Source organism: Phyllobates terribilis, unplaced genomic scaffold, assembly GCF_046119375.1.
Source record: "Phyllobates terribilis strain yellow unplaced genomic scaffold, ASM4611937v1 Scaffold_5__5_contigs__length_657084704, whole genome shotgun sequence".
Taxonomy (NCBI): domain Eukaryota; kingdom Metazoa; phylum Chordata; class Amphibia; order Anura; family Dendrobatidae; genus Phyllobates; species Phyllobates terribilis.
In genome coordinates, this window is record NW_027362765.1 from 315,080,496 (window position 1) to 315,094,890 (window position 14,395).

General features: G+C 44.6%; 1 protein-coding gene across 1 annotated transcript in view; it reads left to right on the forward strand.

Moving 5' to 3' along the window:
* Window positions 1–271: 271 nt before the first annotated feature.
* LOC141271555 (uncharacterized) overlaps window positions 272–14,395 on the forward strand; it is a 55,387-nt gene continuing 41,263 nt past the window's right edge. The window contains exon 1 of the mRNA XM_073681606.1: window positions 272–346. Within this exon, the coding sequence (XP_073537707.1) occupies window positions 272–346 (75 nt within the window). The remainder of the gene's footprint in view (window positions 347–14,395) is intronic.

Consider the following 14,395-nt stretch of genomic DNA (forward strand, 5'->3'; position numbering starts at 1 on the left):
TTTAAACAAGTCCAGCTGTCTAACTAGAAGCATGGTTATGGGGAGAAAATGAAGTTTTAATCTCGTTGCCAGTCATCGGGGTTGTAACCATCAGTGCACTGTAATCGCTATAGTCCTCTGTGCTGCCCTGGTGACTGACAGCGAGCGACTGCAGGGAGAATCTAAGGTCATTGCTTCTGTATTGGTGTTGACGTGCCAGTTTTGTACAGTCTTCTTACATTTGCACACATACAGGACTTCATCATTTGAATTTCAGCTTTATACATCAAAGATGGACAAACCTGGCAAGATAGCAGAGGGCGTCTTAAGCCTGACACTGGAGATCATCTACTTGCTGACTGGAGAGGTGAGCAGTCGTGGGAATATGCACAGTGTCTGGCTACCTGACTTCTTGTATGAGGAAGCTAAGATTGGAGTGGGACATGTTTCAGAAGATGATTGTGTGTGGATCCCTATGGAGCCTTATTACAGGGCAGTAGATGCTCATTTTTCACCCATAATACAATTCTGTACGCCATAAGGAAAACCTTTTTTTTTTGCTTTGATATAAAATCAGAGGTACCTAGTGGTACAGGACTATATGGGCAGGCTACGGGCACAATATCACATTTCGCCAGTGTAGCATCAGGATCTACATTAAAAGCCTATGCTCTCGTGTCTAGAGATGAGCGCTGTTCGAATCGAACTGTTTGCCAATTTCAAATTCGAGCTGTTTTGGGCGGTCTTCGACGAACCCGAACGATTTGAAAAAAATCCGGCTGCTCGATAACTGTTTGTGCACCAAAATCGTAACTGGATTTTTTTCACAGTAATGCCTATAATCAATGTTAATACACAGTTTGAGTGTACAGCGGGGCGGGGGGAGGGGCAGGGGATGGATCTCTGCATAAATAATGAAGATCTCCATTTTTTTTTTTTTCTCTTTCCCGCATTTGCAGTGGGGAGGTGCAATCTGTCAGCCTATCAGCAGCGCACGCACGGAGCGAAGTGCTTTTTTTTCACACAAGCAAGGGCATGTGTCATTGGCAGTGTATGTCACATGTCCTTGCCCTATAAGACCAAGCCATTTTCCCCGTCGCTACCATTTTCTCACTGCTGTTAGCGCTATATTGTGTAACTGTGAATTGCAAGCGAATTTTCTCTTAAACAGACAGAAAGGTTTAGGGAGTAGGGACTAGTTTGTAATTGCAGCCCTTTTGAGGGCTAGGTTACAGCAGTTCCTAGCACTTTTAGCAGGCAGGTCTGTGCTCTTAAATAGACAGATAGGTTGGGAGTAGTGACTAGTTGTAATTGCAGTCCTTTTGAGAGCTAGGTTACATCAGTTCCTATCACTTTTTGCCAGGCAGGTCTGTGCCAGTGCTGTGCAAGTTTTTTTCACAGCATTTGGCTAAATCTAGCAAAGCTAATCCTTTTTGGCCTATTGCAGAGTGTGTTAGTCAGTGGAGTAGCCTATCTGTGTTGCAAGATATACCACCTGTGTATGTAATACCAATTTTTTACTGCACCTAGCCAAGTAAAACCTTTTGGGCATATTAGCAGTGTGTGGTACTCATTCTATTAGGCCATCTATACTAAGCTCCTCCAGCTTTCAAATTACTAATAATTTTTAGCTGCATCTAGCCTGGAAAATAATTTTGGGCCTGTAGAATGAGTACCACACACTGCTATTAGGCCATCTATACTCAGCTCCACAGCTTTCAAATTAATAATAATTTTTGTTCTCTCTGAAAGTGTGTTCAGCGCTGCTGGTGGTGTGCTGACAGATAAGCGCACGTCAGCTGTCCACTGACAATGTAGACAGACTCACGTTCATAAAGATGAACAAATCATGGATCCGCAAGGACTTTTCTACCCCTGTGTCATCCTGGGGAGAGTAAAAGCTCGACTATTTGTTAAAATCACCTCACCAACCGTTTTAAGCAACTCTGGGGCAATTGATGCCACTTAAGTGGTGTCTGTGCCCCAAATTTTTGGAGTCCCCTTGCTGTGTTTTACGTGACGTTGGCATCGTTTAATTAAAGGTGGGTTGGGTCCCCCCCCCCCCTTTTTAACTGTAAGAAACTACATACACTATGGCTTGGGGTAACACAGATGGTTGAGTCTGAAGAGCTGTTTACTCAGAGGTCTGCTCCAAAGCTTCAGTGTCTGCTAGTCAGTATAGTAACCCAGCTGCAAAGCAAGCTGCACCACCTGTGTATCTAATAATGATTTTTAACTGCATCTAGCCTAGGCAGACTGTGGTGGCCCCCAACCAAACCCAGACGCTCAGCCCCCCTACCGCCCCCCCTTTCATTGACAATGCAATCATGTAACTCTTACAACTGGATAGGTGAGCATCGGTCACAGCTTTATTAACTGTTTATACTCATTACATTAGAAAGGCACTTTATTTCTAAAATAATTCAGCTTGTTGCTGCATGCCCTGTGTCTCCAGTCTCCACAACGGCAAGTTGGCCAACAAGTGTAACTCTTCAACATGTCCATTCTATTTCCAGGCCACGGAGGATCCTGCGTACTCGTATGCAGGACTCTGACCCCCATCCATCACTCTTAACTCTTGTTCCACTCCGTCCTGGAGTCCTGACAGGAATATGTCCAGTCCAATATCCATTAAGTGAACATAGTCGGGCCGTATGAGGCCTGCTTTATCTCCTTCCAGTTGTCCGCCTCTGTCTCTTATAAATTTTGGCATCCAAATATTTACTGTATTAGCTGCCTTCTCCGTTCAATGGCCGTGATGTCTCGGGCACCTTGCCATACTGCGCTCGGCACAATCTCTGACTATTTTTGTGAAAAATTCTCTGAAGCGCTCAGTGTCTAGTTTCATTATTGCCGTTATGCGCTCTTGTTATAACCTAGGTCGTTTCCCCCGGCCTGTATAACTAAGATGACCGGACCTCTTGCCTCTCTCCCTACCTTGATTACCTCCATTAGTGCCTGTGGCCATTGCAGGCCTCTAATACCTCTCCAGTTCAAATATGTGTTATGAAACTCTAATTTCCTCCTGCCTGGGCGGACTTTCGCCCTTTTTTCTGCCCAATATATATACGAGTGGCCTATCACCCACACTGTTGGCTTTGCGTCACCTGTAAAAGAAACCAACCACGTTAGGATAACAAGTCAGGTCTTATGCATCTCGCCAAACACGTGGATCGCCATCTCCCTATCCTCTGAACTTCCGTTTCTGACAGTCCTGCTCTTGCTGCTTCCGTGGCCGCGCCTATGCCGAATGAGTGTGTCCCATAATCTTTGGGGTGGTTCCCTGCCAATGTTATGCATTTATTAAATATAGCTTGGAACTGGTATCTTGATAATGGCGTTCCATCAATGTGTGATAGGAAGAAATTACTTGTGATCTGATGGTTATATATGCTTTTACTATTGTTACCCGACTCGGCGTACCATTTGTGGGTTGTAGAAGTACCCAAGTGCCCCTGCCCGCTGGAACCATTTTCGATTTGCGTAGACTTATTGCATTATTGGCTATGACTACGTCCTGGTGTAATAAGACTCCACTGGTGTTAATTTTGGATTGAGGGACTAATTCGCTTATGCATAGCGCCCCGAAGAAGGCTATCACAAATGCAGTAGATAGTAGTGTTGCTTCAAATTGTGAGTGTCATGTTAATGGTGTTAGGGATATGATGTGAGAAATCAGTTTTAGTGACACGGGACGGGACGTCTACACTCCTGACTTGGCTGACCCCTTTTCCACCCTTTTATGGATTGTCGATGATGAATCTTTGTCACATGTCCCCAATTCAGTAGTTGGAAGTGAAATGCTACTCCGGTCAGCCACCGCTGCACTGACGCCCCTGATATGTCCCTCATTAGCTGGTGGACAAATTCTATGGTGACTTGTAATCTGGCTTGTTCACATTGGTCAACCTGTCTGCCTGCTACTAGTCGTGTCCACTGTTCCCATGCCTTATCGTATGCTTGCCACATCGACGGGGCAACTGAAGCTCTGATTAATGGCATCAACTAGTCTCCACTAGATCCCATAGGGAGGGTGGGCAACTGTTGCCCGATGGGTGGGCGTTCGGGAGGAGCTCTGTGAAAATCTGCCAATTGAATTGTGATAAAGCGTTAGCAGCAGCGTTAGACCCCCTCAGCATCGTGGCTAGCGTGGACCCATACATTGTGTTTTAGGCACAGAAATGCTAGCCGGCGTAGTAGGCCTAGCACTGGGAGTGACTATGATGCCATAGTATTAATGAAGTGCGCTAGGCTGGTGTTTTTTGTTATGAAGAGTATATTTTTGTTAGCCAGGCGCGCGCCCCATATTTCTATTGCTACCACTATTGGAAACAGTTCCAGGACTGTTTTTTTTTTTTTTTTGTCCGCACTTGTTCTGCCCAATACGGAGGCCATAAGCTTGTGCACCATTGGTTATTTAGTATCGCTGCATATCCGCTTGATTCTGCCACCCCGGTGAATAATCTTAGTTGAGTGTTGGACTGTTCTGCTGACATAAATAACGTGTGACCGTTGAATGATTATAAGAAGGTTTTCCACACCTCTAAGTCCGCCCGTAGCTGCCTGCTGAGTCAGATTGTATGACTCGGTTTAGATGCCCCTTTTGTTGCGGGCGATAAATGAAGAGAAAAAACCCTTCCGACTGGCATCACCCGGCTCGCAAACACGAGGAGACCTAGTAATACTTGCATCTGCTGTAGTGTTACTTTCCATACTGCGCAAAAAAACTAGATCAGGTGTAATGTTTTGGTATTTTTTCCCATGGGAGGCAGAACAACCTTGCTGTGCTGTCGATTTCGATGCCTAAGAATGATTTTTTTTTTTAGTTGTGGGGCCTATGTTTTTGGTTGGGCATAATGGGACTCCAAACCGACGGGAGATGTTTGTGAATTCATTGAGTAAGGGGCATGACCAATCGCCACATGGCAAAAAAAGAAAGGAAAAAATCAGCTCACCCACCTAGAAGATCAACAGCACGGAGCCAGGAGTGCTACCAGACGAACATGAGGAACCAGGAAGATCCAGCTGAACAAATCTTCTAAAATCCACTTTTTATTGGGTCATACAAAAAATATTTTAAAAGTCCACCTTGGAGAAGAACAGCAAACGTGTTTCGAACTAAAGGTTCTTAATCATTGCATAACAAAAAAACAGCAAGGAAGTGGTATTTGTCATGTCCTGCTATCCTGTTCAAGGCTGAGTTAATCAGAAATTTAAACACACATACCATGTTAAAATTGTATAGCATAGAAACAATGCATATAAATGTAAATAATCCAAAAGAAAAAGAAAAGAGGAACATATATATATATATCTATAAATGATCATTCATAATGATAAATCAAATCATGTCTGATGTTTAAACCTGCTGGTACACGTGTATTTAAAGTATAAATCCACCAACTTTCTCTATTAAGGTGCTTTCTCCTATAATCATCCACCAAATCTCCACCAATCACCACGGCCCACGGAGGGGCCACCTCAGTCAGTGAATCCTTCCTTATTTAGTATAGAGTCTACCAATACTTTGGGCGTATTAGCCCAGCTGCGAAGCAAGCTGCACCGCCTGTGTATCTAATAATTTTTAACTGCATCTAGCCTAGGCACACTGTGGGGACCCCCAACCAAACCCAGACGCTCTGCATCTAACCCAGCATGGGCTCTAAACCTTGCATAGCCTGTGCATTTTTTCAGATCGATAAGGATGACCCAACTTGTGTTACCTGTAACATTTGTCACTAAAAGCTAAGTAGAGGCCAAAAAAGCCATAGTTTGAGTACTTCATGCATGAACCGTCACATGGATATGAAGCATAAGTTGCAGTGCGAAGCTCACTGTGCTACAATGCGGCCTAGCGGGCCGGGACAACCACCATCTGCCCCACCTGTGTCATTCTGGGGAGACTAAAAGCTTGAGGATTTTGGAAAATAACCCCACCAACCATTTTAAGCAACTGTTAGAACCTTGCTCTTAGGTTTTTTTTTCCTTTGCTGGTCACATGACCTTGTTGGCCTATTTAATCCTGCTCCGCCCTTCTGGCTTTGCTGGACTTCATTGTATAACTACTTTCTAGCTAGCCTGTGCTCTGTATCTAACTCTGTTTGTTTGCTTGGTCTACGGACCTCTATGTTCTATATATTTTGTTTGTTTGTCTGTCTGCTACTATTTCTGTTAGGAGGTGTCCCATTTTCCTCCCAGTCCTTAGTACTTGTAGGGATTCCTTCCCCACATCTATAGGTCTCCGTACAGACTAGCTTAGGACTTTAGCAGGTCTGATCGCAGGATCAGGTTCCCTGTTACATCGTAGGGATTCAGCTGAGTTCTATCGTAGGGACAGATCTCCTCTCTTTCCTTAGCTCTGGTAGCAGAACATAACAGTAAGTCCAGCCTGCAAATTCTCTAAGGAAAGATTTTTCTGTTCCATCATGGTGTCGGTTCAGGATTTGGCTCATCGCCTGCAGGGACTCTCTCTGGAGGTGGCCGAGCTCCGTCAGCACGTGAGTAACTGTCCTGGAGCACATTTCTTGGAGCCTAAGGTATGTTTGCCGGATTTATTTTTTGGTGAACACCGAGAATTTTTTTCATTTAAAAATGCTTGTTTATTGTATTTTCGTTTGAGACCTAAGTCCTCTGGGGATGATTCCCAGCGCATAGGGTTCATAATGTCACTTTTGCGCAAAGAGCCTCAGGAGTGGGCCTTTTCTTTGCAACCTAGTGATACATGCTTCAGATCAGTGGATAGTTTTTTTTCTGCTTTGGGACTATTATATGATGATCCTGACCGTGTCGCATCAGCTGAGACTGAGTTGAGACGTTTGAAACAGGGATCAGGTAATGTGGAAAAATATTGTACTCATTTCCGTCGTTGGTCTACTCAAACAGGGTGGAACGATTCTGCTCTGAAAAGTCTATTTCTTGCTGGGCTCAATGAAAGGGTTAAAGACCTGCTAATTGCTTATCCTACACCTGAAGATTTGCAACAGGCTATGCAATTAGCTATACGGGTGGATAGAAGACTGCGTGCTAGGGTTAATGAGAGCAAATCCTCTGCTATGTCAGTTTCTGGTTATGAGAATGTGTGTACTAACAGTGGTGAACCGATGGAGATTGGATCGGTGGCACCTCGCTCTCAAGAAAAAGACCGTAGATTTTCTGAAGGCTTGTGTTTCTATTGCGGAAAATCTGGTCATTTGATTAAAGGCTGTGAGCTTCGTATGAAGAAAGGAAAAATAAATGGTCAGTCATGCCCGTATTGCCTGTTTAAATTCCAAGGGTGTATTTTTAGCTGCTTCCACGATTGCTCAGGAAAAATTAATGGAATTTCGGGTGTTTGTCGATTGTGGGTCTACTCTGAATGTAATTGATGGGGGATTCTTGGAAAGACTCAATTTAAAACCCGAACCTTTATCATCCCCCATTGCTGTGGTTTCTGTGGATGGTTCCCCTTTGAAGAATATTACTCTCAAGGTCTGTGAATTTCCTCTCACTATTAATGGTGTTCACCATGAGAAATTGGATTTGGTAGTTTTGAATAACTTGCCTTCTCCAGTAATATTGGGATTGCCCTGGTTAAAATTTCACAATCCTGTACTGGATTGGTCTACCAGTGAAATTAAATCCTGGAGCCATAAATGTTATGACAAGTGTTGTAACGGGCGTATTGCAGCTTTGGATAGGGGAGAATTGCCTGTTCCTATTCAGGATTTTTGGAGAGTTTTTTTCTGAGAAGGAATCGCAGGTTTTGCCTCCCCATAGAGACTATGATTGTTCTATTGAATTTGTCCCTGGAGCGACTCTTCCTAAAAGTCGTTTATTTAACCTTACTATTCCTGAGAGAAAGGCTTTGGAGGAATACATACAGACAAGTTTGGCCGCCGGTCACATTAGGCCCTCTAAGTCTCCTGTGGCGGTTGGATTTTTTTTTGTAAAAAAAAAAGGACGGCGGTTTACGTCCTTGTCTGGATTTTCGTGAGATTAACAAAATTACTGTACGCAATCCTTACCCACTGCCATTGATTCCTGATCTGTTTAACCAGTTAATGGGGGCCAAGTGGTTCTCTAAAATTGACCTTAAGGGGGCATACAATTTGTTGCGCATGAAGGAGGGTGACGAATGGAAGACTGCTTTTAACACTCCTGTGGGTCATTTTGAGAATCTGGTTATGCCTTTTGGTCTTACTAATGCTCCTGCATTTTTTCAGAATCTTATTAATGACATCCTTAGACCTTTGATCGGCAAAAATGTGGTTGTGTATTTGGATGACATTTTGATTTATTCGCCGGATCTGGAGTCTCATTGGCGGAGCGTACGTGAGGTATTACAGTTATTAATGGACAATTCGCTTTTTGCTAAGCTGGAGAAATGTGAGTTCGCTGTACAGAGAATTAGTTTTTTGGGTTACATTATCTCCAGCGATGGTTTTGAGATGGACCCGGTGAAAGTTCAAGCTGTACAGGAATGGCCTAGGCCTATTGGTTAGAAATCGATACAGAGGTTTTTAGGTTTCGCCAATTATTACAGAAAATTCATAAAAAAAATTTCTAGTATTGTCAAACCTCTGACCGATCTCACCAGGAAAGGTGCTGATGCGGTTCAATGGTCTTCTGAGGCCATTGAAGCTTTTGTGTATCTCAAGGAGAGGTTCAGCTCTGCTCCCATCCTTATGCAGCCTGATGTGACTAAGCCGTTTTTGGTTGAGGTTGATGCTTCCTCTGTGGGGGTTGGCGCAGTATTGTCTCAGGATAACGGGGATGGATTACATCCCTGTGCCTTTTTTTCCAAAAAATTTTCGGAGACTGAACTGAATTACGATATTGGTAATCGGGAATTATTGGCTATTAAACTCGCATTTGAACACTGGCGCCACTTCTTGGAAGGTGCGGAATTTCCCATTCAGGTTCTTACGGATCATAAAAATCTGATATATCTTGATGCTGCCAAGCGCCTGAATGCCCGTCAGGCTAGGTGGGCACTGTTTTTCTCGCGGTTTAATTTCTCCGTTACTTACATCCCTGGTACTAAGAATGTTAAGGCGGATGCCTTGTCTCGCAGTTTTTCTCCCATAGTCGGTGCTGAGAAAGAGGAGAACATTTTACAAGAAGGTGTTGTGATAGCTGCTTTGGACTCCGTTTTGGAAGATGAGATTCTTAAAGCACAGGAGAATGCCCCATCTAACACTCCTCATGGGAGGTTGTTTGTGCCTGGGACCTTTAGGAGAGATTTGTTTGAGGAGTGTCACGAATCTCGGTTGGCAGGTCATCCCGGAATCTCTGAGACTAAGAGACTGGTGGGTCGCAGTTTTTGGTGGCCTGGATGGCGACAGGAAGTCATTAAGTGGGTGCGTCAATGTACTATATGTGCTAGATCTAAGTCCTCACATACTCCTGCTGCGGGGTTGCTTTGTCCTTTGGAGGTTCCCAGTGCTCCTTGGACACATTTGGCTATGGACTTTATAACTGACCTTCCCCCCTCTGAGGGTTTTACTGTTATCTGGGTGGTCGTGGACCGTTTTAGCAAGATGTGTCACTTGGTTCCCTTTGTCAAACTGCCCTGCGCTAAAACTCTCGCTAAGGCCTTTGTCAAGGAAATTGTCAGACTTCATGGCGTTCCTACTGACATTGTTTCTGATAGGGGTCCTCAGTTCGTGGCTCGTTTTTGGCGTGCCTTTTGTGACAGGTTGGGAGTTCATTTGTCGTTCTCGTCCGGATATCATCCTGAATCTAATGGCCAGACAGAAATGAAAAACCAGGATGTTGAGCAGTTCTTGCGTTGTTTTGTGGCAGACAATCAAGAGGGGTGGTCTGAGTTTCTGCCACTTGCTGAATTTGCTCTGAACAATCATACATCTTCTTCTGCTGGTTGTTCGCCTTTTTTTTGTTGTTCTGGGAGACATCCGTCGTTTGGGTCGTTCTCCAAGTTGGGATCTGCCGTGCCTGAGGAGGAGAATTTTTCCGGTGATTTGGAGAGAGTTTGGACGGATGTGCGTGGTAATCTTCAGGAGGCCAACAGAAAATCTAAAGACTACTTTGATAGGAAACGACAGGAGGTTTTGTTCGCTGTTGGTGACATGGTTTGGTTGTCCTCTAGGAATCTGCGGTTGAGAATTCCTTCAAAGAAATTGGGTCCCAAGTTTGTAGGGCCCTTTATGGTGCTTCAGGTTGTCAACCAATCTGCTGTTCGGTTGGAGGTTCCTACCTCCTGGAGAATTAATCCGGTATTTCATGTCTCTCTGTTGAAAAAAGCTGTTGTATCGGATTGTGACGCCTCTGCCTCTGTTCCTCCGGTGGTGGAGGACGGGGAATATGAAATTTCTCGCATCCTTAACTCTAGACGGTATAGAGGTAGTTTGCAGTATCTTGTAGCCTGGAAAGGTTTCGGACCCGAGGATAACTCTTGGGTGAGGTCGGATGATGTTTCCGCGTCCAGACTTATCAGAGCGTTTCACAGGAGATTTCCTGATAAGCCTGGTCCTAGGGGATCCGGAGGATCCTCTTAGAAGGGGGGGTACTGTTAGAACCTTGTTGGCCTATTTAATCCTGCTCCGCCCTTCTGGCTTTGCTGGACTTCATTGTATAACTACTTTCTAGCTAGCCTGTGCTCTGTATCTAACTCTGTTTGTTTGCTTGGTCTACGGACCTCTATGTTCTATATATTTTGTTTGTTTGTCTGTCTGCTACTATTTCTGTTAGGAGGTGTCCCATTTTCCTCCCAGTCCTTAGTACTTGTAGGGATTCCTTCCCCACATCTATAGGTCTCCGTACAGACTAGCTTAGGACTTTAGCAGGTCTGATCGCAGGATCAGGTTCCCTGTTACATCGTAGGGATTCAGCTGAGTTCTATCGTAGGGACAGATCTCCTCTCTTTCCTTAGCTCTGGTAGCAGAACATAACAGCAACTCTGGGACAATTGATGCCACTTAAGTGGTGTCTGTGCCACAATTTTGGGAAAAAATGGAGACTCTTTTTTGAGTGCCCTTGCTGTGTTTTACGTGACGTTGCCATCGTCAATTCCAGGTGGGTCGGGTCTCTCCCCCCTCCCTCTTTTAACCGTAAGAAACTACATACACTTTGGCTTGGGGTAACACAGATGGTTGAGTCTGAAGAGCTGTTTACTCATACTATAGCCTGGGAATCAGAGGTCTGCTCCAAAGCTTCAGTGTCTGCTAGTCAGCGGAGTAGCCACCGCCTGTAGATCTAATTACAATTTTTTTTTTTTTTTTTTTTTTTTTTTTCCAAATTCAAGTTTTTTTTTTTTATTTTTGTGTTGAAAAAGTACAAGAAAATACAATATACATAGTAAAAGGGGTAGTATAACTATAAATCTATGCATAACGACAGTACATTGGGGGGTACAGGGAGGGTTTTCCATCAATATCCAGATCAAGCATGTATTTTTCCATATGAAAGAGCGAGAGTGTTGTGCCGACATCACGGATAACTTTAGTTGGGGGCTAGATGGTAGGCGTCAGTTTTGCAAATCAATCCAATCCCTCCAAATCACACAGTATCTATCAACATCAGCCGATGAGATGGCAATCAAATGCTCCATCCTATTAAGGAGGGAGATCTCCGCAAACCATTCCTCCACAGTGGGTGGGTCTCTGCTTTTCCAGTGTCGTGGAATGACATTCTTAGCCGCCTGTATTAGGTAGCCTATTGATGACCTTTTATAACTACGTTTACTTATTGGTAACATTGATAAAAGGAGCGCTTCTGGCGTATTAGGGATAGTCAAACCAGTTATTTTCTCAATCATGGGAACCACCTTTGCCCAAAATGCATTTATTATAGGGCATGCCCACCATATGTGTGACATTGTCCCTTCCCCCTCCCCACATCTCCAACATCTATCTGAGACCACTGGATACCATCTATGAAGGACTGCTGGTACCCGTTACCATCTAGAGATAATTTTGAAGGAGGTTTCCTGAGCTTTGGACCCTATTGAGGTTTTATGTGTTAGGAAGAAACATTTATCCCATTGTGAGTCAGAGAAGGACTTCCCCAGTTCCCTTTCCCATGCACTGCAGAATCCTGGCCTATTGTCAGTTACCTGGGCAATGAGGAGATTGTACAGTAGGGAGATGGAGTGTGTAGGGGGTGACAATGATAGGCTCAATTTTTCAAAGTTTGTGAGATCTCTGTGAAGATGTGTGCGCTTCTTCACAGTTGAATAGAAGTGTTGTAACTGGCTATATTCAAAATTGGCCTTCGGGGAATTGGCTCTTCCCTGTAACAAGTCATTGAGGGGGAGCAGCGAAGTATTGGAGATGACATGAGAAAATAATATCGGATGGGATTTATTTGAACCGAGAAATCTATTTGCAGATAGTCCTGGTGGGAAATCTGGATTATCTGAAATCGGGAGCAAGGGGCCCTGGGGGTCGATTGAGGATGAGCTTTTTTTGGGGGATCTCAAAGCCAAAGCAGTGGCATAAGTACTATATGACATGAGGCCAAGAGAGGGGACAATTAAATGGGCGCACCATGGGAGAGTAGTAAGAGCTTTAGGACAAATGGATTGAGCTATTTTGACCCACAATTTCCCCTCCGAATGATGGAAGAAGTCCAGGATTCTAGCGTGTACTGCTGCCATGTAATACCTTCTACAATCCGGAAGGCTAAGGCCCCCCTTTTGTTTGTGTCTGATCAGAACGTTCCCCCGAATGCGTGGACGCCCACTTGCCCAGATAAATCTGCAAAAGCTACTGCGTAGTCTTTTTCAAAAATTTGAGGGAATTACCACGGGAATGGTTTGAAAGAGGTATAAGAGTTTAGGTAGGACGTTCATTTTTAGTATATTTATTCTGCCGAACCAGGAAAAATCAATCACCGTCCAAGAAGTAAGATCTCTATGGAGTTGTTCAATAGACGGGAGAGGTCTCTATGAATATGAATTCTTAAGTATTTGATACCCTGTGAGGGGCAAGCAAAGGGAAAGTTGGACTGGATGGAATCCTGTATGGATTTGGGGAGGGAGACATCGAGGGCCTCAGACTTCGCTGCATTGATTTTAAAATTTGACCATGTAACAAAGTGATCTATTTCAGCCATAACAGCAGGGATGGATATATGTGGTTGAGTGATTATATACTAGGACATCATCAGCAAATGCAGAGCACTTGTACTCGGTGCCTCCCACCTCAATCCCCCTAATATTGGGGTTATCGTGAATTGATGAGAGCTGGTGCTCCATCACTAGGATGTATAAAAGAGGGGACAGAGGACATCCCTGCTTTGTCCCATTGGTGATGATAATGTTCCATTTATCTTCAGCCTGGCTGATGGATTGCGATACAGGGCCATGATTTTGGCTATAAAAGGGTCCCCTACCCCAAGCTTTTTAAGAGAATATATGGCGTGCCAGGAGACTCTATGGAATGCTTTCTCAGCATTCAACGAGAGTATCTAATTACAAATTTTTAACTGCATCTAGCCCAAGCAATACTTTGGGCCTAGTAGCAGTGTCTGCTAGTCAGCAGATTAACCCAGCTGTTAAGCAAGCTACACCACTTGTAGTTTGGACACTTAATTTTTTCAAAGGAAATGGTTCGGGCCCCCGGGACACTCAGTGAAGAGCATCGGGGAGGCACCCCAAGGAACAGGTGCTGGGACTGGCGGTAGGACGCCTTGCAGTGGACCGCCAAGCTCGATCCTTATAAAAGCTTTTTAACTGCAGCAGCTTTAGTGGACGCTACTGGAGCTGGAATTACCACGGCTGCTGGCATGAGACTTGCCCTCCAATAGATCCTTGTAAAAGGATTTAAAGTGTACTCATTCAAATTAGAGAGACAATTTAAATTAAAAAGATTAGACCTGCCACCACCGCAGGGGGGCTCGCTCGACCCACCAATGGACAGGCACCAGTATTGGGAGAGGGGGGCTGGCCGTCAGGGTCCACCGCAGCTCTGGCACAAACCCGGCGACACGGAGGTCGCACAGGCAGGAATGGACTGGCCGTGTCAGCTTCGCACTTTTTTGGTTTTAGAAGGGCATGACATGCCTATATCTGTGTCTCCCCCTCCTTTTACTCCTCCACCTCTTTTCTTTTCGCATGACTATATGTACTTGTCACTTTTCCATGTGTTAGTGGTGTCTTCTGAGCAGTTTGTCAGCTTTTGGACACCTTTGAAGGTGTTTTCTATGTGTTTGTTTGCCTGCCATTGGTTTTAACGGTGTTCGGCGAACATACGGGTGTTCGACTAACCGAACTCGAACACTACGGGGGTGGCTCAACACTACTCGTGTCCACCACAAAGCAGTGATGTGAACATACAGTGTCCACACAATAGTTACTGCTACACAAATGTCCATAGGCCTGCACCATATACAGGGGCAGGGCCAGTTCCAGGTTTTTGTGGGCCCCGGGCGAAAGCGTGTCAGTTGGCACCTTTAACACATACCACGGTTCATGATG